This window comes from Pygoscelis adeliae, unplaced genomic scaffold (assembly GCF_000699105.1).
Source record: "Pygoscelis adeliae isolate BGI_AS28 unplaced genomic scaffold, ASM69910v1 Scaffold66, whole genome shotgun sequence".
Lineage (NCBI taxonomy): Eukaryota > Metazoa > Chordata > Aves > Sphenisciformes > Spheniscidae > Pygoscelis > Pygoscelis adeliae.
Genome location: NW_008825167.1, coordinates 9,410,258 through 9,435,049, shown reverse-complemented (window position 1 = coordinate 9,435,049; position 24,792 = coordinate 9,410,258). Strand labels below are relative to the sequence as shown.

The 24,792-nt window shown below is 37.7% G+C and overlaps 1 protein-coding gene across 1 annotated transcript in view; it reads left to right on the top strand.

Annotated features, from left to right (window-relative positions):
* SORCS2 (sortilin-related VPS10 domain containing receptor 2) overlaps nt 1-24,792 on the top strand; it is a 417,623-nt gene that overhangs the window by 346,683 nt on the left and 46,148 nt on the right. Inside the window, exons 11-14 of the mRNA XM_009328890.1 lie at nt 749-851; nt 10,605-10,681; nt 16,873-16,964; nt 18,437-18,544. Coding sequence (XP_009327165.1) covers nt 749-851; nt 10,605-10,681; nt 16,873-16,964; nt 18,437-18,544 — 380 coding nt within the window. The remainder of the gene's footprint in view (nt 1-748; nt 852-10,604; nt 10,682-16,872; nt 16,965-18,436; nt 18,545-24,792) is intronic.

Here is a 24,792-nt window from a genome sequence, read left to right as displayed (position 1 = left end):
CAGAGATTTGATCCCTCTCCATGTAGCAGAAATGGAGGGCTGCAGCTGCTGACTGCCTTTTGAAGAGTTTAAGACCGTGCTATATGTTTCAAGGCTGCAGGGCCTGATCCAGAGCTCTCTGAGGCGAGTGGAGGGATTGCAGTGGCAGCAGCTCCCAGGCGGTGCTGGCAGCCTGCTCCTGGTAAAGCTCCTGGTCAGATTGCTGTGAGCAATATGACCTTTGAGTGCTGCTGCACAAAGAGCAAGAAGCAGTAAGTTGCTTAGCAAGGAGAGATGATCAGATGAGTCCAAAAGTCATTATGCTATTTTTCATACTACTTTTTTTCCTAAAAAAGACATCTCAGTACAAACAGTTGGTTTTAATCATCATTTTAGCAGTTACCTGGGACCAAAAAACATGCAATACTTGTTGCTGTTAGTTATAATTTTTAAGCAATTGTTCTGTCACAAGGTTTTTTTATGCAATAATTTCATCCTGACTTTTTTGAGTGTGGAAATCTTTATGCTGAGAGAGTGGCAGACTACGCAGACATCACCAGAGGTTCTTGTTAGCTAGATAGCTAATATATAGGTTAATATTTCAGACTGGACTTTGGCTCCATGGGAAGCAGCCATTCTCTTTCTCTACAAAGACATATATTGCTGAAGCTGCTCCCTGACTGGGCTTTCATTATTGTAGGAGCGTAACTGTTACCAGTTGTTTGGTTTGGTTTTTTTTAAAAACCTTGTCGTCTTCTTCCCCCACAAGCCTGATTGCTACCTTCACCTCCATCTCCGCTGGGCAGACAATCCGTATGTGTCAGGAACAGTTCATACGAAGGACACTGCACCAGGACTCATAATGGGGGCAGGTAAATGCATAAAATTATTTTTTAAGACTTGAAATGTGGCAGCAGTTCTTTGTAGATCTAGTCTTTTGGTTTATAACAATACCATACTAGAAACATTGCCAATATAAGGCTTTCCCTGCAGAATAACCCGTTATGGGATTTCTTGATCAAACAATTTAATAAAAGTTAACTGATGTCCCAGAGCTGTGTCTTCTAGGACAGATATATAACAGAATACCTTATGCTTCTCTGTGCTGTGTAATATCTCCTTCCCCATTAGTGGGGTGTGGAGGAGTGATGGTGGCTGAAAGACTTGTCCTGCATTCTTTTTCTCTAGAAGTGGGGTGTAGGGCCTCCAACATCATGAACAGCCCAGCAAATCCAATAAACTGATGTAAGCGGTGGCCAAGCCTTTGTTCTTTATGCTTAGATACAGATAATTTGTCTTGTAATTTTTATTAATTCCCTTTTTGCCTAAAGAGAGATGAAGTGAAAGAGGTACATGTGTCTCTGTGTTGGGAACAGTGCTGGTTGTGGCTTCTCCATTATAACATACATATGGAGCCATGCTACTGTGAAGTGGCATTTAATAAAAGAAATTCCATTGCAGTGTTGACTACTCATCAAGAAAAATACTCACATAACTCTGTTTTACTTTACTTTTATCTATTAATTTCATTTAATTTTTTGTTTCTTTGTTTCAAAATTATTGAAATGTTAACTCTTCTAAGAGCTTTTTAAAATTGCATTATTTTATTCTTATGTTATGGATTTTGTCTAGGTGAAATGCACACATGTACTGCTTCTCTTTTCCTAAAAGTATAGCTGTGTTTGATCAATACTGCTTTCTGCCTTAGCTTACACTAGTCTCTTACTAAATCAAAAATTTCCTGAGAATATCAAGGTGAGCATATTTGGTGTTGAAAGAGACTGACAGCTGCCATTACTTCAATATAACTAAAGATTTCAAGTTTTCCCCTAGTGTAAATGGAGTTTAAAGTATTTTACTGGAGACAGACCTACTTGGTGAAATGCTGCTATGTTTTTATTGACACGAATGAGACTAAGAATTTATACAGTGTCCTTGTACATACATTTCTATTAGGTGTTTAGTTCACATTTTATGAATTCCAATATTTCAAAAAATAACTTCCGTCTCAGGCATCTTCTTTTTATATAAAGGTACTCCTATTCTAATGTAAGTTATTAATTTTAGCCTCATCATATTGTACCTCAATGCTTTCTAGTAGCAAATTAAGCAATGAGGTTTAATTAATTGGTCCGTTACTTCTATTTCATTTTTCTCTGTCCTTGCATTATAATCTGATGTGGTGAACTGATATTCATTGAGATGTTGGGTTTTCTTTTGGTTGGGTTTTGTGGAGTTTTTTTAAGTGCATTGTTCTCTGAGATTATTTTAGGGATGGCAAGTTGGAGAGGAGTATTTTGCCCTTATTTCCCTCCTAGAATGGGCTGAGATTTTATCACTGTGACATTGTCTTACTGTGCCCAGTAGGTACACGTGTCAACAGCTTTCCTCAACGTGAACATGAGGGAGCCCTTTTGATGACATCCAGATACCAATTAAGAACTGAACTTACATGTTAAATCTGACTTGATTGTGGAGCAACCTATAATGTAATGGAAATGGTAGAGTGGCACCCTCACTCATAGCAGCTGGCTAAAAAGGCTGAGAGGGATGGTGTGAAAGTGGGAAAAATTTGCCCAAGAGTAGTACAGTACGTCCTTTCTCTGGTAGAAGGTCATGTAGTTGCAAAGAGAGCCAAGGGACTTATTTTGAAGTCAAAAAATCTTAAAGAGCAACTGCATCCCCTTGCCAACAGACGACCTGATTCAACTCTGATTTTGACTTGCATTTACATTATTTGGATGCTCAGGTCATCTGGATTCAGTGCACATGTTCAGTCTTATCTGGCAAACCTGATATCCTTGTAAACTTACACTTCTTATCAGAAATACTTTACGTACAATAAGCTTGAATTTCTTCTGGCCTGATCCTTGAAATTGGTAATCCTATGCAAATCAACAGAAGTACTAGGTTCTTACTACATACAGAAATCAGATTATTTGGGCCACATCACACACTATTGGAATTTTACTGTTAGATTTAGGGAGAGCACCTCTTCTGGAAATGGCTGAAGATGATAAAGACCTGTGAATGTCAGTTGATCACAGTGTGTCTAGGAACCGTCAATGCCTTGTGCTGTGAAAAAGGGAAATGTATTCTGAGGGTGAAGTAGGTAAATAATTGCCAATGGAGAGAGGGAAATAGTAATACTCTGGCAAAATACTCTACAGCGACCTTATTAATAAGATTGTATACGATGCTGATCGTCAATTTTCAGGACCAATGAGAGGTGCTAAGACGGACTACTTGGCAGTTGATGGAAATAGAGAATATTTAAAAGGGGAACCTCATTAGCTGAGAAAAATAAAGGACAATAAAGAATATGATTTTTTTTCCTGAAAGTGTAACCATGGGGTAGAAACAAGTGATGTAAACAAGTGGATAAGAACTAGAAGTTACAAAACAGTTTCTAACCATAACAGCCATGAAGTTCATCCTCTCAATAAAAGCAGTGTGGTTATCAATCAAAAAGGCAAAAAAAAACCCAAACCAAAACCAAAAAATGCCTCTAACATGGAGTTTGGCTACTTTATAGAAAGCTTATACAACACAGCTGCTTGTGGTAATGGAACGCCTAACCTGTGACTTAAGGATAGTTTTGATACTGTGCTTGAAAATCAGAGCACAGAGACTACTGAATACTGTTTTATTTTAAAAAATAATTAAATGGTGAACAGCATTAACGCCTAGAGCATTTGGCAAACATGCAATAATAGGATGTTAAAATTGCATCTTTTTAAACTCATATTTAGAAATAAAAATTCCACTCTATTAAAGCTGCATAAATAGTTCTGAGGAACGCATATTTTTAGCTTATGTATATATATAAATTGTGCAGACAGAATATTAAATTTTATAGCTGCATATTAAAGTTTTCTTTAAAATAACTGCTTTGCTCCCTTTAAGAAATGTAATAGGATTTTGCATTTACATTTGATTTTCGTGCATTTTAATCTTGGCAACAGTTTCTATTTCTCACAGCATCAGCTATGAAATGTGTGTCAATTGATGTGTAAATTTTTACTATAAACTTGCAAAGGACTTTTCTATGAAAAATGTTTAGAGAAGTGTAGATTTTTCAGGTGCTAGTTTACAATAATTGTCTGCTTAGCTTCCAATCCAGATGGCAAATCAAGCAAGCAGTAAATTCTGCACGTTCACATGAGCTGAGGAAGTGCTGGAAAGTTCAGTTCACTTTTTGTCATATCAGGCCCAAATACATTGCATGCATTGTGATAAATTTTTGTAATTTTTCTCAGAAGTGGCATACCAGGATGCCACTATAAAAAGGATGAGGGAACAGGGAGATGATTGAGCATTTCCCAGTGCATTTTGGAGTGAAGATGCTACAATTCGCTTGGCTTTTTCTCATATCAACATGTTCCCCCATTCTGATGGCGTGAATCACTCCCTCAGCTAAACACATCTTCAGTTTGCCAGGCAAAAACTGTCTATCTGGGACATTTAAACACAAATTGGTTGTATGCTTGTTCTACACTGTGACTACAAGTTTACAAACCATGAAATTTTAGCTTATTGTGCATTGACTGAGGGGATGTTACAACTGTATTAATTACCAGTAATCCAGGCAAGGTACATCTCTCTTTTTGGAGTAAATTTAAGTTGCTGGAAAAGATTTTCCATATTATATATGGATAATATATAAATATTTTACATATATAAAATAAATAATATTTGCATATTAGAAGGATTATCCAAGTGTTGCATATGGAGATAATTTCTTTTCACAGTAAGCATGTCTAAAATCACCTATAAAAATTTGGGTAAATGCAGTGATAAGTAGTGCTTAAAACATGTAAATTAATAGTAAATTGTAAATGAAGGTAATCTCCCATATTTGTGTGACCCAGTAGGAACCTGCCAAAATGCCTGAGCAAAGACAAACTTTTAATTACTCTCTTGAGATCTGTATGTGTTTTTCACAGCTATACCACCTTTCCAGAGAGCTTGGCTGGCCACTGGTCACCACTAAAATACATTGCTTTCTTTCACATCCCTGTGCTACCAGCTGCTAAACTGGCATGTGCAAAGTTACAAATAGTTTGGAGAAATATGTTGAAGGGTAGTTATTACCCCTGTATTCTAGTTTTTGGGACTTGCACTCCTGCAGGGATGGAACGTGTGATTTTACCCAGATACTTTAAAATTAGCCCTTACTCAGGACAAGTAAAAAAGCAAAAGAGGAGTTCCTGTATCCCAAAGCATGGTTTGAAAAGGTTTATAAGAATGCAAGTAATAGAAATGAAATATGACTGTGCTTTATCAAAAACCCCAAAATTCAGACCAAAATGTTTCCTTTTGTTTGCTAATTTTAAGAAACAAGGCATCAGAACATAACAGCAGCAGAGCCATCCTGGCTCAGGTCAAGAGTTCATCTAGCACAGTATCCTGGCTCTGTTGGTGACAAAAGCCTTTGGGGAAGTGTTTAAGAACAATTCAGGTGTCTGTGGTCCCCCAGACCATGGTTTGGGAGAAGGTGCATACATGGGACTGTTTCTGATAAGGACTATGGTCAAGACAGCAAAAAAAAACCCTCTCCTAACTGATAGAGCCCAACGAAGCTATCATATCTTGGCCTTCTGCCCTCAGACACATCCATCATGGCTGGCGGCATGCTACAAACATCCTCAGTTTCATCACATGAAAACACCATTTTCATGGCCTATAACATAACCCTCATGTTATTTCAGGTAATTTGAACTTGGCAGGGGAACTCACAATAATACATCTCCTGGCCATTGCAGCACCACCTGGGGAGAGCTGGGGCCGAGGGCTCTGTGGTGTGAACGCGGTCAGGTCATGCCGACTGGCTCAGGGCTGTAGGGCAGTCTCTGGCCTTCCCTTATTTGATGTATGCGTGGTGCTTGCAATAATGCCATCCCTTTGTTAGGGACAGAGGATGAGTCTCTAACTGCCTTTAACAACAATGTATTTAAAATTGCATGAGAAATGTAGAAAGCAAAGTTGAAGTAAACGCTTACAGTGATTTGAAGAGTCTTCTTTCCTGTTCATGTCATTTAGCTACAAAAAGAATATAAAATAATATAAGACAAACTTGAGAAGCTTCTGTATTACAGACTTCTTGAAACTTGATGGCAAAACACTCAGTGTCATGTGTCAGAAGAGTTTTCAGGCCGTTTAGATAAAAAAGTTATGTTAAAATGATACCCTGTATAGCCCTGGCTAATATAGTCTGCAGTTGATTACCCATTCCAGATGCAGTAACCTTTTCAGTATGAACCTGAATTGCCTTCAGTGTATTATGTTACCTTTACTTGTTACCACAGATGGATTTTGAGATGTAACACGGAACCACTAAAATGATAAAAAAGTTTCCATGTTGTAGTGGCACACCTGAGGAGTTACTGCAGGCATTTAAAGCTGTAACAAGGAGCACAGATTTTGGTGTGATTCAGCAGGCAAACAGCACACTGATGTTTGTGGGTGTGCGGTACAGTCTGAACACTTCAGGACATGGTGGGAATGGTACTTACATACTGTAAGTATTGGTGTCTAGTCTTGGGGCTGAGCATAATTTGGCTGTTTCTCACCTTCTGTACCGTAATGTCAGTTGTGCACATGTGTTATTGGCTGCCACACTTACCACAAATAAGGTTCATAATTCCACTTGGATATGGCATGGAAACTTTCAGGATGTTTCAGCTGTACCTTCTGAGTGCTCCTGTGACTTTGTAGTCATTTGTTTGTAATGTTATTAATGTCAGGATTTTTGCATTTCATTTGATGTGAATTGGAGCTGTTGTAAAGGGATTTATGGGATGCTATTACATGTGCTTTGTCTAGTTAGCGGGCTTAACCCACTAACGTGACACACTGTGAGGTAGCTAGAGCCTTGAAGCAAAATTGTGCGCTTTATTTTAAATCTCAAAAATAACAGAATGTCCCAAATCTTTGAAGTTATTTTTTTATTAGAATATAAAAAATAATGTTAAAACAGTGTAACTCTTTCAATAGAGAAAACTCGTAATTCGTGTGACACACGTTAAATAGAAAGATTTGCAAATAAAACTGTGATGAGTCCGCTAAGTTCTTTGAAGGACTTAGTTTTATTCCGGTTCTACTTTTTCAGGCTAACAGCTTTCAAAGATACCCTTGGCTTAAACTCATCACACACCCCTATGTGTTCCTATGGAAATTTCCTTCTGCCTGTCACCCCTGAGACTTGGCTCCGTGGCTGCTTCCCACTGCAAATAACCCCCTGCGCTTTGCAGGAGCCTCCCTGGCTCCATTGGTGATGCAGGTTCCTGCTTGCTGCCTCACCTGCTTTTTCTTTCTGAATCCACTGACGCTGTTTTTCAGCAAGACATTGTCTGCAGTACCCACATAGCAAACTGCAACTAAATTGAAAAGTTTTATCCTCCCTTAAAGAAAGGGTTTTCTTATGTGCTTGCAGACTTGAGTTTATAAAGTTTGCAAAACTATGTAATGTAATTGCATCTCCTAAAAAATCTGGAAGTAGTGGAAATTATAGCCTTCATTAATGCACAGAACATTATGTCAGCAATCAGAAGGTCCTGCATGCACCACCTCTGGGTTTTCACCCTTGGCCTGAGGACGGACTACTTTCAAAGGTCAAAGAGCAGTGAAGTCCTTTTTCCCAAAGCAGTACACCAGCCTCTGTGCCAAGTTTGTCACCAGTTGTGTTTTTTAACAGAATGGCGTTTCTCTGTAATTATAATTGAGTCCACCGACTCCTTTTGCTCATTTACCAAGAAAAGGCAAAAAAGGTAAAACCAAAACAAGGAGACATCATGTCTGTCTTATTACAGAGCTGCAATTACAAAGCTGTTGCTGGTGTCTTTCAGTCATTACCGTATCAGCTGGTTATAAAAGGCTTTCTAATGAAGCACGAGTTGATGCTGTTTAGTTTACAGACTAATTCTCTTCATTAGCTAAGACAATTTACCGCTGCACTTTTTAACGTGCAGATCCATAACAATTCTCAAAATGAAGAAGTACTCATGTAAGCATGATTTCAGTAAGTGGTAAAAAAAGGTAGAATAAACAGCATTTATGCAGGAGCAAAACTAACAATGCATTCATTAGAGGTATCTGTGCAACGAATGGTGTAGACTGACAGCAATACTTTAGATTCTACCAAGGAAATAAATATTTCTATCCCCAGCTATCCCAAAGAAAACGTTTTGTGAGTAATTGCAGAAGCACAATATACCCATTTGCAGAAACAAGCAACCAGTGAAAACTATACAAAGGAAAGTAAGAATAGCAAAGGAAATATGTTTTGTATAAACAGCAAATCAAATCTCCCTTCCTTTCCTACAAATCCTGAGAAGGTGATTTCTCATTCTTCCCTCCTTCTAGTGACCAGATTAATCTTTGCTACACAAAGTTGATGGGATCTGGTCCTACTTGCTGATGAGATCTGTGAGACTCGGGAAAATCAGATCATGTTTCCTGATCTTTGCTTACATGGGGTTCTAGGATTCAAAATGATAATAAATTGAAAATGACCATAAACCAAATAGATTTAAATAAACTTGAATTTGGGGAGAAAATACAACTGAATTCAGATGTGAAGCTTTCATTTTAGATCTGTCTCATTACATAATATTCATGACTTAATCCTGTTTAATTGTTGGGTTTTTTCTCTTATACTGGAAGATCTGCCTAAATGAATGCAACATGACTGTAACCAAAACATGTAATTTTCCACGGACTATTGGACAGAATAAAACCAAAAGCTTAATCTATTTTTCAAAAATGTGAACCTTGTGTTAGGCCTATGGTCCTTTGTCCTTAACACTGATGGTGTGGTTGTAACTGTCGTTTCTGTCATGGAGGTTTCATTTTGATTGCTGGTATCAGTAGAGCCTTTGTTTCTTAAAACTACACAGCCTTATGTACAAATGATAACCCTTTGGGGAAGCCATATGATGGCCCTTGCTACCCTGGCTGCATGGACCGACTCAGCAGGCAGAGCGGTGGGAAGGTGAGACCACGCACCTCCTGGGCAAGCACCCCGTGGCCTCGGTGCTGATTTAATGGTGGGCTGTTTTTGAAGATGAAGATGTTTGCAGGGAAAAAAAATAGGGGTTGTTTGCTCCACAATTATCCATTTCTCTTTCCTTGCCACTTGGCGCAACTGCTGCCACATCCAGTAGCAGTCATGAGGGTCATCCCTGCACTTCGAGTCTGAGCTGGTTTTGGCACATTTTTAATCTTACAGGTCTTACATCTACTTCATCTATACGAGCCTGGTTCTTAAGTATATGTTCAGTCCACATCACCTCCATCCATACTGTACTGACCTTATCAAATCTCCTCATTGCCTACAAGAATAGGGTCTTATTTTCAAAATTACATGGCCAACTAAATCTGTGCTGAATTATTTGATAAATGAGAGAGCGTGAAGTGGGTTGGAAAGATGAAAACCCAAGAAGAGGCAGTGGCATCTTCTGAAACGTTAGATGCAGTTCAAAGAAATGAACTGACTCCTGTAAATTCCCTGATTCAACATAAATTTCCTAATCCTGTCTAGGCTGTATTTAGGGTAAATAATGTAGAGTTACACCTTTAAATAGTGGAGCACATGCACTCTTGATAGTCCAAATAGAGTGTGTATTTTGGGAAGTGGGCGCTGTCATTCCTCTCAGGAACCTTTCAGCACTAACAAGCACACTCTGCACAAACAGATCTGTTTTGGTGGCTACGAACAGCTATTAATATAACACACAAGTGAAATTTCATACTGCTATCCTAATCTCAAGTGGTTTTTTTCCTTGTCTCTTCTGCTTAAGAAGATCTCATAACTTCAATCTTATTTTTACTGTAAAAACCTGCAAACCATATATTTAAGTCAAAATCCCCTGGAGGATACAATTTAGAAGGAATATTGTTCTATGATTGCTTCTCCCCTAGAATACTGTAAACTGCCTGGTGGTTTAATAGGTTGCTATTTGAAATACCACATGTTAAGAGATGGAGATCTCTGTATTTGGGATTGCATCTACTAAGATCATCTTCCACAAGTTTGTTTTAATACTTCTGTTTGCTTTGCAGTAATCAAGTAATTCTGCTTTAGATTCTTTTGTATTTACACGCTTTTTCAAACCCCCTGCCCCCTCTTTTCAGTGGTACATATTTCTCTGGATTCTAGATTTTGCTACCACTTCATAAAGTCTTACAGATAAAACATTTTTTATTTTAACAATTCAAGTTCAAGATGAATAATTTTACAGAATGTGATTAAGGTTAAGGTATGGCTTCTGAGTTTATGGGCGTTTCAGACTTACATCTTACATACATGTTCTTTTATAATAATTATTCAGCATGCATCAACAAAACTAAAATGTTGGTTTGGCCTCTGTGTTTCAGTGTTAGAATTAAGCCTCATTGCTCCCAGCTATGGATAGCTAGCAACGTAAAGGAAGAAGTTGAAAGTGTACATATATGTTTTTAAAAGGATTTATCTGGTGCTACCAGAAATTAAGTAAGCCTGCTGATGATCTGAGTTTAGTTCTTGCTCTGACCTAGAAACTTCTCACTCTGACTGGCGTCAGGACTAGATCCAATCTCTCTTGCTTATGTGGATGCAACCCTTGTTTCCTCTTGTTTTGTGACAGGTAACCTGGGGTCCCAGCTGGTAGAGTATAAAGAAGAAATGTACATAACGTCTGACTGTGGGAACACATGGCGTCAGGTAGGAAACAGGAATCATCAAAGGCACCTGGAAATATTTTCAATGTACCCAATGTGATGAATTTTGTAACGCTTAACTAATCTTTATATACCCACTGTTTTGAGGGAGGTGGCTATTATCATCCCCATTTCGCTTGGAAACTGGGAGAGATTAAGGAGGTGATTTGCAAAGGCTCAGACTGGTCGGGCTGTCAGGTTCTGCTGAAATTTGAATATTTTGGTCTTTTTAAAGATTTTAGAAGTATCTTGCATAAAAAAAAACATAGAGTCTGTTTAGGTTTTTAGTAATTCAAGTAATCTCCCTGTGCTAATGATAAAGTGGACTTCGGCTAGATCTGGCAGTACAAATATTTCAAGCTGAAATACGTGGTTTAGGTAGAAAGGAAAAAATTCTCTCCCTTCATAGTCTGAAAACTGGTATTTAAGTTTAAACTTTGTTCTCCATTGAAACTGAGAAAGCAAAAAGAGTTTGAAAAAAGCAATAAACCTTTGAATGGCTTTTAGTATGATTTAATCAATTCTGGGACTACAAACATCAAAGTATCTAAAAAAAACAGTCTCATAGTAGCTGTAATGCCATTTGAATTCTGGATGTCTTTTGCTTCCAATGCCTAGTGTCAATTTAAACACTGCATCTTTATTATGCATTTTTTTCTAAATTGCTCTGCCTTAGCAATGTTTAATCACAGGCATATTTTCTTTTTGAGTGTAAATAGCAACAACAATCATGATCGTAAGATATAAGGAAGTTCTGGAATCTAGTTACAAGTTATATCCAGGAAAAAAACAACCCTCAAACCACCACACTGTGTCAAAAAGTCATTTAATTTCAGTTAAAATAGTCTTTTAGTGTTCAGCTAAAATAAAATTCAGTTGTGTTATTATCTGAGAAGAAGTAAGTGTGAAAATGCTCTCACTAGTGTTATTGAGCTCAGGGAGTTTGAGATAAAAAGGGAAAAATACAGACAATTTCTTATATTGCTCTTGTAGGGTGCCATTAATACTCCACAGAAGGACTTTTAAAAAGAAACACATTATTTTTGTCATGATAATGTCCTTTGAGGTTAAAAGATAAAATTTTATGCCAAATTCCTTCCTGAATTCTAGCAGATGATAAATAGGTGTTTAAATGCAAAAGTCTTCCAGGATTTACAGTGGGTACTGTGTTGTCTAATACTTAGAGACCTCTCTAATAATTTATTGTCCCCATTTGCCAAAGTTCTATGTTTTTTCTTAAAGAGTGAAGGGGATCAAATTCATATTTTCACTGCTTTTTATTTGAGAGACACTCAAGCAAATGATATGTGATGAAACTTGACCTTAAGATGACTATTCATGCTGTAAAACCAGCCACAAACTGATCCCTCATTATGACAGTCAAAATGAAAAACACCATTGCTAGCTTTATTTTAATTAAAACTGCTACAAAGCCTTTGAAAGAGCTTACTCCATCTTAATATTTGCCATCAGAATGAAAATATAGATTATAGTATGTATTTTATGGCCCCACTGTTCATGATCAAACAGTCTTCCAGAGGACAGCAGTACATTTCCTTTCTCTGTTGGAGTTCATGCAACAGAAGACAAGGCTTCAGTCAGATGATATGGGAATTATTTAGACAGTAAATTACAGGTCTCCTGAGCTGGCAAAAGCAGAGCAAAGCTCATGTCTTGGCACAGCTCTTCGGGTGGGTTTAAGTCACTGGCTTGGAAACTTTGCGGTTGTCATTAGTGAGTGCCTGTCACCTTTCTCACATGCCACACATGATGTTGCAGAGCTGCCTACAGACTAGAAGAGCAGTCTGTGCTTGAGTAGAGTGACAGAGCAACACAGAAAAGTAAATATAAAGGACTTTGGAGAAAAGGCAGTTCAAGGAATTAATTAAAGGCTTTCCTGAAATAATAGCAGTATTGGTTCATAGGAATGTAGGACTGGGAAGAAGGTCAAAGATCGTGTAACCCAACCATGTGCTCTAAGACAGCATCAAAATACTAAGAACATCTCTAACAGAGGTATGCCAGACCTGTTTGTTAATCCTTCACTGTAGGAGATTCTGCAGTCTTCCTATGTGGTGTTTCACCATTCTTCATAGATTTTTCTGAATATTAAACATAAGCTGGCCGTGCTTTTTGCTGTTATTCTTGCAGTTTCACAAATTTTGCAAGGTAAGTTGATTTCTTGTCTTTGGAGAGGAGTGGTTTCCTGTCACCTTTGAATAACTTTTCAGATGTTGAAAGGTGATTATCATGTCTACCCAGAGCATAGGGGTTTTTTCCCTTGGAAAAAAGCAAACTCAAATCCACTGGTTTTCCTAATGGATCCAATTTCTAAAGTGCTTTTCCTTTTTATTGCTAATTGATTGGACTATCTAATATGACATCCCTCTCCTGAAGCAAGGTAAAACTGGATGCAAAATTACAAATTTTATCAGTACTAAACAGAATGAAATGATTGCCCTTGACGTCTTGACATTACCGGCACCTCATTTCAGAAGATTTCTCTTCTTTGCACTAGCATCACATTGTTAACTCAGATTCAGTTTGTGATTCATAACTGGGACCAGTCCCTGAGTTCCTGAAGTTGTAATACATTCTCAATTTAACATCAATCTACTGATCATTGTCCTTCAATAATTTCTTAACTAGCTGTATACACGTAGAGTTATTTCAACTGAGCCCATATTTACATCGCTTGTATATGGTAAGGTCACATGAGAGTTCAGGAAGACTTACTATGGTAGGATATACAGCCAGTGTTCATAAGTAGAAATAAAAATGCCCAAATGAGTGTTTTGTGAAATTAAGTAAATACTGGTGATAAATGGAAAAGTGAAACAAGGATTCTGATTCTAAGTAGTCACAATACCACTTGGGCTGTCTCCAGTTGTTCTCCTGCCTTTTTGTTGCACGATGCCTGAGCTGCTTGTTGGTATCTTTTGAAACCATTGCTCTACTGCATACCATTTTAAGGCAGACTGAAATTTGTGACTCTGTATTGTACAATATTGCACTGTAAATAGCAGTAGTTTAGGAACTGATTGACAAGTAGCTTAAACGTCCATCCAGCAGCAATGATCTCGCCTGTAGGAGAAGGGAATCTCACCTTGACGTTATCCTGAACTATGTGGGCTTACATCATCTTAAGTGAACCACGAAGATGTAGCCCAAGGTAAACTTGTGGGACAGATATGTCTATTTGGAAGATTTCTGTGTCTATTATACCAGGAAAACAATATTGTAAAGTGTGTTAATGAACATGATGAGAGTCAGATGGATAAATAAATCTTGCATCCTGGGAGAAATGGACTACCTTTGAACACAATTTCAGACCATGCAGGTTTAAAACATTTTTTTTCCCCTGTGGGGCCTGTTTTTTCAGTCCTGATTTTTAAAATAGTAGGATACTCTGTCAAATGCTAAGGATGACCTTGTGTAGACATACGAGTGTGTTTTATTTACTTTAAAAAAAAAAACTGATTTCTGTTCACAGTTATGGTTGCCATTGCTATTTCAACAGCATCTGTTATAACACTGTGCTTGAAATAGGGCAAACAGAGTAAGAGAAAGGTCTGGCTTTCAAAAGAGGTGGCTTAAATAAAAGGAAAAGATCAGCAACAAAAACGCTTTCATATTTGATCTGCTACCAAAGTAGCTAGTGTAGCAATAAAATACTCAATTAAGCTAATAAGTTTACACAGAAAATCTGTTGTATGTCTAGGAACAGAATCAGGATCTCTGGAGCTTTAGTCCAGTGCTTTGTTTGTTGGAATATTATTTCTCTATGTCAAATCTTTTTGTATCAAAGCAATTTGGAAACCCTTTGTTTAAGCAAGACTATTTGTTTTTCTGCAGACATCGTAACAGATGAATGGTAACACCTTTAAGCACAACAGTAAAGGCTGCAATCCCAGCCTCTCACCCCTGGGAGGTCCAACTGGCTTATTCTGTGTAGGAAAACTTCTGTTTCCAGATTTGAATTTAGAAATGGATGTTGCTTTGTGAGAGAAGCAAGTGACTTTGGGCATTTTTGGTTACTTTTGAAATTTATGTATCTCAGAGTAAAATTGTGTGGAGTATATTTCTCTAGGATCATTTAAACATATTTTCATTGATTTCATGGAGCTCTCCTAATTGCCCCCAACAGTCATCCTGGCCTGAAATAGCTGCTGAAGTTGTTAGGACAGACACAGGAAAAAACGTGGAGAGTAGAGGGAGGAGAGAGAGGGAGAGAAAAGAAGTTGACATTATGATTGTAAAGCACATAACATGCTCCAAAAATTATAGAAGGAAAAAACATAGGTTATAAAAATCTAATTCTGTAGTTGCTGACTACTAGTAAGGATTGTAATAAATTTATTACCTGACTTTAGTTAGTGGAGAGACATATGTCAGTATTTGTGGCTGACTGTGAACATACATATCAATTGTTCCTGGGTTCGAACTTCAGCTCTGACACTGGCACCACCTCTGCCTAAACCCTTTGCAAACTGTTTGTCTTGGTTTTTAGAAAGTTGACATAAATATTTACTTTTGTGCTGAACTCCACAGGCATGAAATTGTTAATTCTTTTCAATGTACTGAAGATGAAGAGTTGCTTTCATCAGGAATGTCATACATTTCAGTTACTAAATGTTTGAAACGTGCTAGAAAAACATGATATGAAGATGGCATTAATGTGCTTGTAATGTGTCTGCTGTGCTTCATAGTGTGCCAAGTGGATGTAGGGTAAAGCTGGGGTACTGAAATGGTGATGAGGAATTGCCATGGTGCTTTTCTGGGAAAACCTAATTTGGATAAAGTGATGCAGATACCAGCTTCCTTTATCTTCAGCGTGATGGTGAAGCTTTTGGAGACTTTGTGTCCCAGCATATACCATTTCATTTTGATTTGAGCAAAAGTTCAAACAAAGTTCAGAGAAATCAAAACTCTGCTTGCTTATCTGACGCCAGCTGATCTCATCCTTTTGAAGTGCATCTAAAAATTAGTGTCTATCCTTTCCTCAATTCTCTTCTAAAATATGCAGCTGTGTGGAACAAGTAGATAGGACTGTAAACGCCTCATATCAGGGTTTCGCCTGTAAATTGGCAACACTGAAAAGCTGATCAGACACTTGAAGCCCTAGGATTCCTATAAAATATGCTCTTACTAGATGAGATAAAGACCGAATTCTGAACACAAATGAAATGCTTACTATTTTTGAAGTAATTGTGAATGTGCTGTAAGATACTTCCCCCCCTCTGGTTCAGTCTTGCTGATAAATCCTCTAAATGTAGCATTTAGTATTGTCAAAAAAATAAGCATTTAGTATTGTCAGTTTTTTTTCATTCACAAGGCAAAATAAAGCTAACCTTTATGTTTTTCACCTTTGCTTTGTCAAAGGGTGTAGGAGGCTGCATGTTCATCTATTAACTGCTAAGTTTGTGTAGTGACTCTCACTTTATCACCTGCTCTTATGTTAAATGAACTTTCACAGGTTAATAACATGAGTAAACCCTGTCTTAAAACAGATTTCAGATGTAAAAAGGGAAGATATTTACCTGTTCATTTATTTTAGTACTGCTGATGACCTCTAGAAAATGGATGAAAAGAATTTAGGAAATTTTGAATTCTTTATACAATTAAATCAATATTACATGTGTTTTGGTTCAGAAGTCAGAGCGGCCTCTGTGTGAGATCACATAAAGGTTGAATTTAAATAAATCATTGACACTGGAAATGCAGAAAACATGCTTGCACCAATTATTTCAAGTTCCATAGAGTCTGGAGAACATGTGACAAAGTCACGGACAACAATACTTTTCCTATTTTTCTTAGAATTAGACTACAAAGCATTTTATTCTGCAAGATACAGGGAATGTGGCAAATACCAAAGTAAGGTGATAGGTCACTTGGTGATATATAATAGGAAGGAATGCAGAATGCATACTGTGAGAAATATAAGCTTGGGCTAATATGTTAGACAGTTTAATCTGACTGTGATTTGAACCTGAACATTTTCTGATTCACCTGCTTAACTTTCTTTTCTTTTACAGCTGGGAGAAATATAAGAGTTAAACTGACTTTTATGTCCTTTTCAATTTGAAGTGCGGACATTATAAAACATATAAGTATTTTAATCCTGGTTTGCGCGTACATTTTGTTTCTGCTGTTTTGTACATTTGCTTAGCTGGCCTTTTTTTGTCTGACTTGTAGGTCTTTGAAGAAGAGCATCACATCTTGTACCTGGACCATGGTGGAGTTATTGTGGCCATCAAAGACACCTCTATCCCTCTGAAAATACTCAAGTAATCCTACAGTCAATTAGAGTAGAGCTGTTGTGTATTTGAGACCTCAGACAAAGTTCAGAGCTTAAGATGAGCATTTCGATGTGATCATGCAGGTGGAGTCAGCTTAATTTATCATTCATTAAGTCAACAAAATGCAGGTGGATGTTTTCTTAAGGTTACTTCATGGTGCTGAAGGTACCATGACGTAATGCATTAATCATAATAAAATTTTCTTGCATCAGTGTAGATATTTTTGCTTAAAAGGCTATCCTGGAACTCTACAGTAGAAGCCATGTTCAGCATGATTGTTATCTGCTAGTGGTTTGCACCAGCGGTATATGGCAATGATGCTCAACCTACGATGCATATAAGGCTTAGGTATCCAGTCAGGATAGTTCATTCATACTGTAATAAAGCTCTGTCCCCTCCAAGGGTGACAGTGAATGATGACAACGGAGAATAGCCCTGAGTTGCTCTGGCAGCAATATAATGTAGACTTTGGGAGCCAATGGTGAAAGGACTTATGTGTGCTTATGTGCTGAGTAATACAGTATGCAAGAAGCCCAGTTCTTCTGAGAGGATCAGATACTTTATTCATGCATAAAGTATCTGTAGTATGTGTAGATCCTGTCATATAGTGATAATGCAGCAAATGGCCTTCTCAGCTTGTTTGGCAGGAAAGATTTGCTGCAAAGCATTTTGTTATAAAATATCAGGTTTTAAACTGCATGATAGTGAAGCAAAATATGGTAACCTTATGTAATGGCATATAAAACTATCATCTTCGGCATAGAAAAACATAAGAGATCTTTATCACTTGTGAACTAGGTTCATTTTTGCATAATGCTGTGTATACTAATAGGAACTAGGCTATGTACTTGGTTAGCTAGAATGAAAGCCATCATTAACCTACTATCCAAAAGACCTGGAGGAAATGTACAGAAGAAAAGAGACTTTGATTCATAAGTTTTGGGTGCACAGAGTATTTGAACTATGTTTTGCTGATTCATCATAATCTTTTGGAAATTTTTAAGTGGATGGTAGCAGCTGTGAAGGGCCACCATTTTGGTGCTTGCAGTTACCGCACGTCCCACGTATTTTAGCAATTGGGCTGTTTTGCCTCTCATGTTTCACTGACCTCTGCTTAACAGGTCTCTAGCTCAGAGCCTACTAGAAAGAATGAAGTGTAAATTAACTTGCTCTTGAACCTATAAGGTAGCAAGATAGTTTGTTGACAGACCTCAGTTTTTATCTGCCTGAGAATTTCCATTGTTGTGGTGAATTTATTATACACCTTCTAATAAAGATGTGAGCCCCTGGATACATTGCTGAGAAAAAGATCACATTAATATGATATACTGTCCAGGCATATGGTATTTTGGTGATCATAAACCCTGGGCTTTAGTAGTGAGGGTTTTTTTTTTTGAATGAATGAATTCTCTTTTGTATAATAATAGTTGTAAATGAGGACTGTTTCTGCTTTTTTACAGGTTCAGCATAGATGAGGGCCAGACTTGGAGTACACATAATTTTACCAGCACTTCAGTCTTTGTAGATGGATTACTTAGTGAACCTGGAGATGAGACACTGGTCATGACGTAAGTTTCTGGTTTCATCTCTTTTTTCAGGGCTCTCCCTGCTTATGCACTGGAGCATATTTTAATTGTGGATATTTGAGATAGTCCTTGAGTCAGTGGCTTTTGCTTCTTGCAGTCACACAGACTCTTACACTGATGTCCAAACAGCCCTAGTATGCAACCTGTCTTTGAAATTATCTGAGTGCAGTATTTCAGATTGTAAAGGTGAAGTGTTATGTTCATATGAAATTTCACAAAGTTACCACCAGGGAGAGTGGAATAATAGGACTGCAAATACAAATCTGAGAAATGTAGGTAAAAAAATAACTGCATTTTTTCTGTTTTCTACAGATTCTTAGGCAGACTTCAAAAGTGCTAGGTATCTATCCCTCTTCTTGTGAAAATTGTCTTCACAGTGTAAACAACTATGTTGTTGTCCTAGTAACTAGCATTGCAGTACTTTGTGTAACCAAACACTGTGCTAACAAATACACGTTTTAATTCTGTGCAGTGACTGAGGCAGATGCTGTGAATAGAGTTATAAATAACCAAATTCTGCAGCTCAGGCCCCTGTTTATCTTTTTCAAAAGGGCCAGGGACATCTGGATCTGAGCTGCAGGTTTTGCTCCGTCTCTAGGATAAATGCTAGTATTTTAGAAGTGTCTGAGACTAAAAAACTCCTGTCCAATTAGAGAGAAAGGCACATGCTGACTGCAGCAGGGAAGGGGAATGCACTCAGTGAATTTGGTCTGTTAGCTCTTTCTTTCTTTCTCCACTGTCCCATTTATCCTCTGTTATACATATATGACCTGAGAACAGTATTACTCCACCATCTTCCCCTTCTCTCAAGCATAGGGGGTTTTATGGTATAATATATGCTACACGGAGATACTTACACCTCTGAATGAAGGATTTCTATTTACTTCAGTGGAAGTAGAGGGATCAAAAGCTTATCCTAAACTGTACTTACTGGCAGATAAAACGATGTGTGATGACTATATGCTCTGTGGGTTTTTTTATTATTAAGTATCATTAAAAACAGTGATTTTGTGAAGACGTACTTAAGTATCTGGCTGAATAGGCTAAAGAGCTCATGTAAAACGATACCTTTTTGAAATCATCCATCTGAAATATATAAAACTGAAGCTAGATTTGGTACATGAGCCCAGATTGACAAAAAAGCATCATGTGACTTCCATGTTTCTAAGGGCAGAACAAGAGTCTGACTCCAGCATCTCAATGCCAGGCTTGTAGGATCTTACTTTGCAGCTAGTTCTACTGAACATGGAGGACATCAACCACTTACTGTCACAGACTGGCCCTGAAAAGACTTGCAGCCTTCCTGCCAGACTCTAAAGATAATGGGAAGAATAAACTTACAGTATGTGTTTCCTTGTTGCCGTTATATCAGCTTCCTTGTCTCTCCTACTGCTTTTGATTTGGTTTTACCTTCAGGGTGACGTTGTCTGCCCAGTGGTGCTCTGTCTGACTTTTCATCGAGACTTTTTGTCATTCTGTCTGGCTTAGGTCATTTTCTCTCAAAACTTCACGCTTGTACTGAGTTCCTGTGCATGACTTAATCTACAATGATTTGCTGCTTTTGAGAAATGTCATCCACTGATACGCACTCCCTGAAAAAAAAAATCAACTATGCCATCTTTTCCCTTTTATTAGATAAACAGTGTTTATTCTTCTGGGTAGAACATGGTAAAATGAATTTGTGTATGGTAATGAGAATAAATTAACAATGCCTTTCACCCTGAAGAATCCCCAAATCCATTACTAAAGACCTAGTCTGACATTTTTCAGTTGTACAGGAATTTCATTTTCTCCCTTTGGTAGGGAGTTTGTTTGAGTAAGGACTTTGAGTAAAGAGTCCAATGTCAAAATCTGCATAAATTAGTAGAGATAACATAATTCTGAAGTGGGAAGGTAATAACTGAAAAAGCATACAGCAAAATTGTAGAACAGAGACTGTTTTATTTAAAGCTGCTAGAATAAATTCACAAAAGAGTCAAAGAATATTTCACTTGTACAGAAAGCAGCTGTTACTGTACGGTAAAATCCTGCTTCCACTGAAACCAGCTTAGGGATTTCCTTCAAGGTTTTTAATTTTTATTTAAAAAAAAAATCCACAAGAAAATTATCTGGGAAAGACATTAAGGGACCTGGTAACACTATGTGTAAGAGAGACTTCTCATTCTCTGGCATGGTGACTGGGACGTTGACCTGACTCATAAGGGACTTCCATTTGAATTCCTGTTCTGTCCTAACTTATCCAAAATGAAGTGGTCTGGAAAGCTTTACTGAAGAAACAGGGGAATGTGAACCTGGTTGCCTCAAGTCTTCATTTCAGAAGGTTTTGTGTTTTCTCCAAAACAGAGAAAAAACAAATGTTGACTTGTCAAAAGTTTTCATAAAACTGACTTGTCATCTACCAGTCGACATTAATCTAAATCATTCATCCAAATCCCCTGCAGTATTCAAAATATATCCACTCAAATGCCAAGGAAAATATATTTTATTCCATTGTGCTCTGCAATAGACCTAGTTAAGATATTTAGGAGTTTTAAGTGGTAAAGTATTCAAAAACGTCAGGAAACTCATTCTGTGTAAAAATCAATTTCTAAATAGACCTAGTTAAGAGTTTTAGGAAAGATAAGCAACAAAGTATTTATAAAGTTTAGGAAACTCGATCTGTGTAAAAATCAATTTCTTAATGAAGAGCTCAAATCCACCATTTATTGCTAAATGAATAAGTAAGGTTTGCTAAGAAATTTTCTCAAGTAATTGATAGTCATCAAAATAGCACATGCTCTAGTAGGCTTTATTTTGTTCTAAATTCTTTAGGAATGAAAGTTACTGCAACCCGATGTTATACTTAACAATATATTATATTTGGGAGAAATTACTTAATAATGATGGATTGAGTAATGGCCTAACTCAGTGGAAGAAGAAAGAATTTTTCTGTATCTGAAATATTGATGTTCCTCTTCAGAGGAAGTAGTTCATATAATGAAAGTTTCAAACCTGTTAAAATGATTTCTAAATCACAGTTCAACTTCTGGGAGTGTTTCCCAAACTGGGTTATTTAGATTCCAATGTAAACCCAGTAGGCACGATAACCATGGTACCACAGACCATGGCCCCTTTCAAAAGGCCAATAAGAGGTTACGTAAAAGGATAGGACAAGGGGTAGTGGCTGTAAACTGAAAGAGGGTAGATTTAGATTAGATATAAGGAGGACATTCTTCACTATGAGAGTGGTGAGGCACTGGAACAGGTTGCCCAGAGAAGCTGCGGATGCCCCCTCCCTGGAAGTGTTCAAGGCCATGTTGTATGGGGCTTTGAGCAACCTGGTCTAGTGGAAAGTTTCCCTGCCCATGGCAGGGAGGTTGGAACTAGATGATCTTTAAGGACCTTTCCAACCCAAACCATTCTATGATTCTATGATTCTTTATGTCAGGTAGAATCAAAATCTTCCTTATGGGTACTGGCATTTTTTCCAGAGGGATTTTTTTTCTGAGGTCTCGTAGAGTAACAACTTAAGATGCTGCTGGGAACTTCACGACATCGCTGAATACAGAACTCCTGCATGTGCGTTTTGCTGTCTTGAAAATCCATTGTTGCGTTCGTGTTGGGTTCCTAGGTGATAATGGAAGCAAGAAAATAGTCTAGTTTAAACTTAATCAAAACAAGGTGGATATGATATTAACAGGTGTTAGATATTAGGGAGAACCATCTGGATTTTTGCAACTGTCGATTCTGCTGGGAATGTCAACCTCACCTTTAACAACATTGATAACAGTCAACATTACATATAGTTTGTGGGGCTTATTGTTGTGCCACACATGGCAGCACACTACCTTTCCTGTTGTCTTTGAGTATCTTACTAGGTGGAGGTACTTCTCTGAGTTGTGAATTCTTCACTGCTAGCCTTCTCATACTGCAACCCTTACAAAAAGTTAGATAAGTGGTAGATAAAGCCTCATTATGTAAGAGAATAGCTGATTTCCCAAGGCAAATTCTGCGTTTTATTTGCAGCTAGTTAGTCTCTTGTTTGGAGAAGCATTGCTCAGTCATTAAATGGTTGTTCTACTCTCTGCATAATGAGGAACATATCTGCCTGTCAACAGATGGAGGAAACATAGAAAGACAGGAAGAGACTGGTGACCTTGATAAAAGAGCATTGAAAAAGCAAACTGGTTACTCTATTTCAATTGGATCTAAATATCGGTTAATCCAGCTGTACAGATGCCTGTTTAGTGGCAAGTCTAATGCTTTTGCTGGCATCTCCGTGGACACAGATGTTAGCAGAGCAAGTCAATGCGTTGTAGTATCACTGCCAAACTGTGGTCTTGGAGCCAAGACCATGGGATTGCCCCTGTCTCTCACTCTGCTCAAAAGAAGTCCACTGTTTAAAGCTTTGTTTTTTGTTTTCTTTCCATAAAGTTTTCATAACATATTCAGAAGCATGGGAACATGATGCTTTCAGTGTCTTGCTAAAGCCTATATTTAGTACATTTTGAGGGCAGACCTGGAAATATATTTGAATAAGAGGAACTGAAAGTTTAGGAATCCATATCCTGTAAGAATCTTCTATTGCCTTGTCCCTATTTAAAGGAGGAGAGAAGGAGAGAAAAAGGGTGACACGTGACTTTTTTATTCAAATAGAGTCTTTGTGTCATTTTGAGCCCCTATCACTGAGTGAGTGCCCGCAGCTGTGGTGCTCTAACTTCTCTTTCAGGGGACAGTTCCATTTTAGTGTCTAGTTCTAATAAATGGTGATGATGAGGTAGACATAGGAAACTTTGGCCAACAATAAAATTGTTCAAATATTTTACTTAAATTTGGGGGGGGCTTTGAGCTCCATTTTGCTGTATTTTGCTCTCAGAATGAAGGAGCTACAATCTAGGTGACCATAGGCTATTTACTTTGCCAGGTGAAGTCTGAATGAAGAATCTCCTACCTGTGACAAAAGAGATCTGATTTTTAACTATATGAGTAGGAAAAAAAAAAAAAAAAATTATTAGCTAAAGCATTAATTATAAAATTTTGTAAGTATCCCAGATTAATTTGATCTTTAAATAAGATGGCAGCAGAGAGCTGAATGAGGCAAAGCTATCCTTTATAATGTCATATGTTTCTCCTTAAATTAATGTGTTTTGTTCACTGTCCACCTTGTATTTACTTCTATATCAAGCATCAGGCTAGGCAGTAAATCTGCATTTTTTTTCCAAACAGCTTACATTTTAAAAGGTTGTTCTTGGACGGGAATTTATCAAATAGATGGAAAAAAATGTTGGAGGTAATTCACAAACATTATGGAGCCATAGAGCTGGATAAAATGGCAACGCGCTCATACGGCTCCTCCCCAGCACTTCTCAGAACATAAGCATTCATTTCTGTTCTTTTTCCCCAAAAAAGCGGAAACTAAGATGTTTTGGCATAAAAGAATGATTGGCAATTATTATCTTTTAGAGGCAGGAAACAATGAAAAAACATATTTTGGTTCAATTTCAACTAAATTGTTTCCTCCCCTCATTTTTGACTTTGGCAGCCAAACCAAAAAAAAAAAAAAGAGAAGAAAAACTACTCTTCTCTTTAGTGCATTAAGTATATGCATGTGTTTGTAGTTTAAGGCACTTAAATCATAAATGTCTTAGCATATTTGCACATGATCTGTTGTGTACACAAGCACTGTTTATGTGCAGTTGCTTTATGTAGGCAGGTGTCTACTTTTGCACGTGGAAGCATTCATCATTTCTGTAGTTGCGATTTAGGAAGGCCACTGAAAATGTGACCTCTGTTACGTTCTTTTGGGGAATTAGAAAAATATGCGGAATTATAATCTTGATGTATAACAGACTGCAGCTTGAATCTTACATTACTTTCATCCATTTTACTAGTACGAACCCTTTGACTTAGTTTTTGTTGATTTTACAATGGTGTAAAGGAAGCAAAGACAACTGTTAGAAGGAAAGCATGTCTATAAAGATTCATCTGTCATTTTCTTCTAGAAAATGGTAGGCTTTAAATAGCACTGTAAGACATAGTCACATCTAAACTGCTCTTCCAACCCATATCCCCTTGGAAAATCTTTCATTAATAATGTTAATGCAGTAACATTAAACATTTAAATGTCCTCCACAGGCTGCAGGTGGGTATCTGCTCCACCGTGGACCTCCATGGGCTGCAGGGGGACCGCCTGCCTCACCATGGTCTTCACCACGGGCTGCCGGGTCACCTCTGCTCCGGCACCTGGAGCA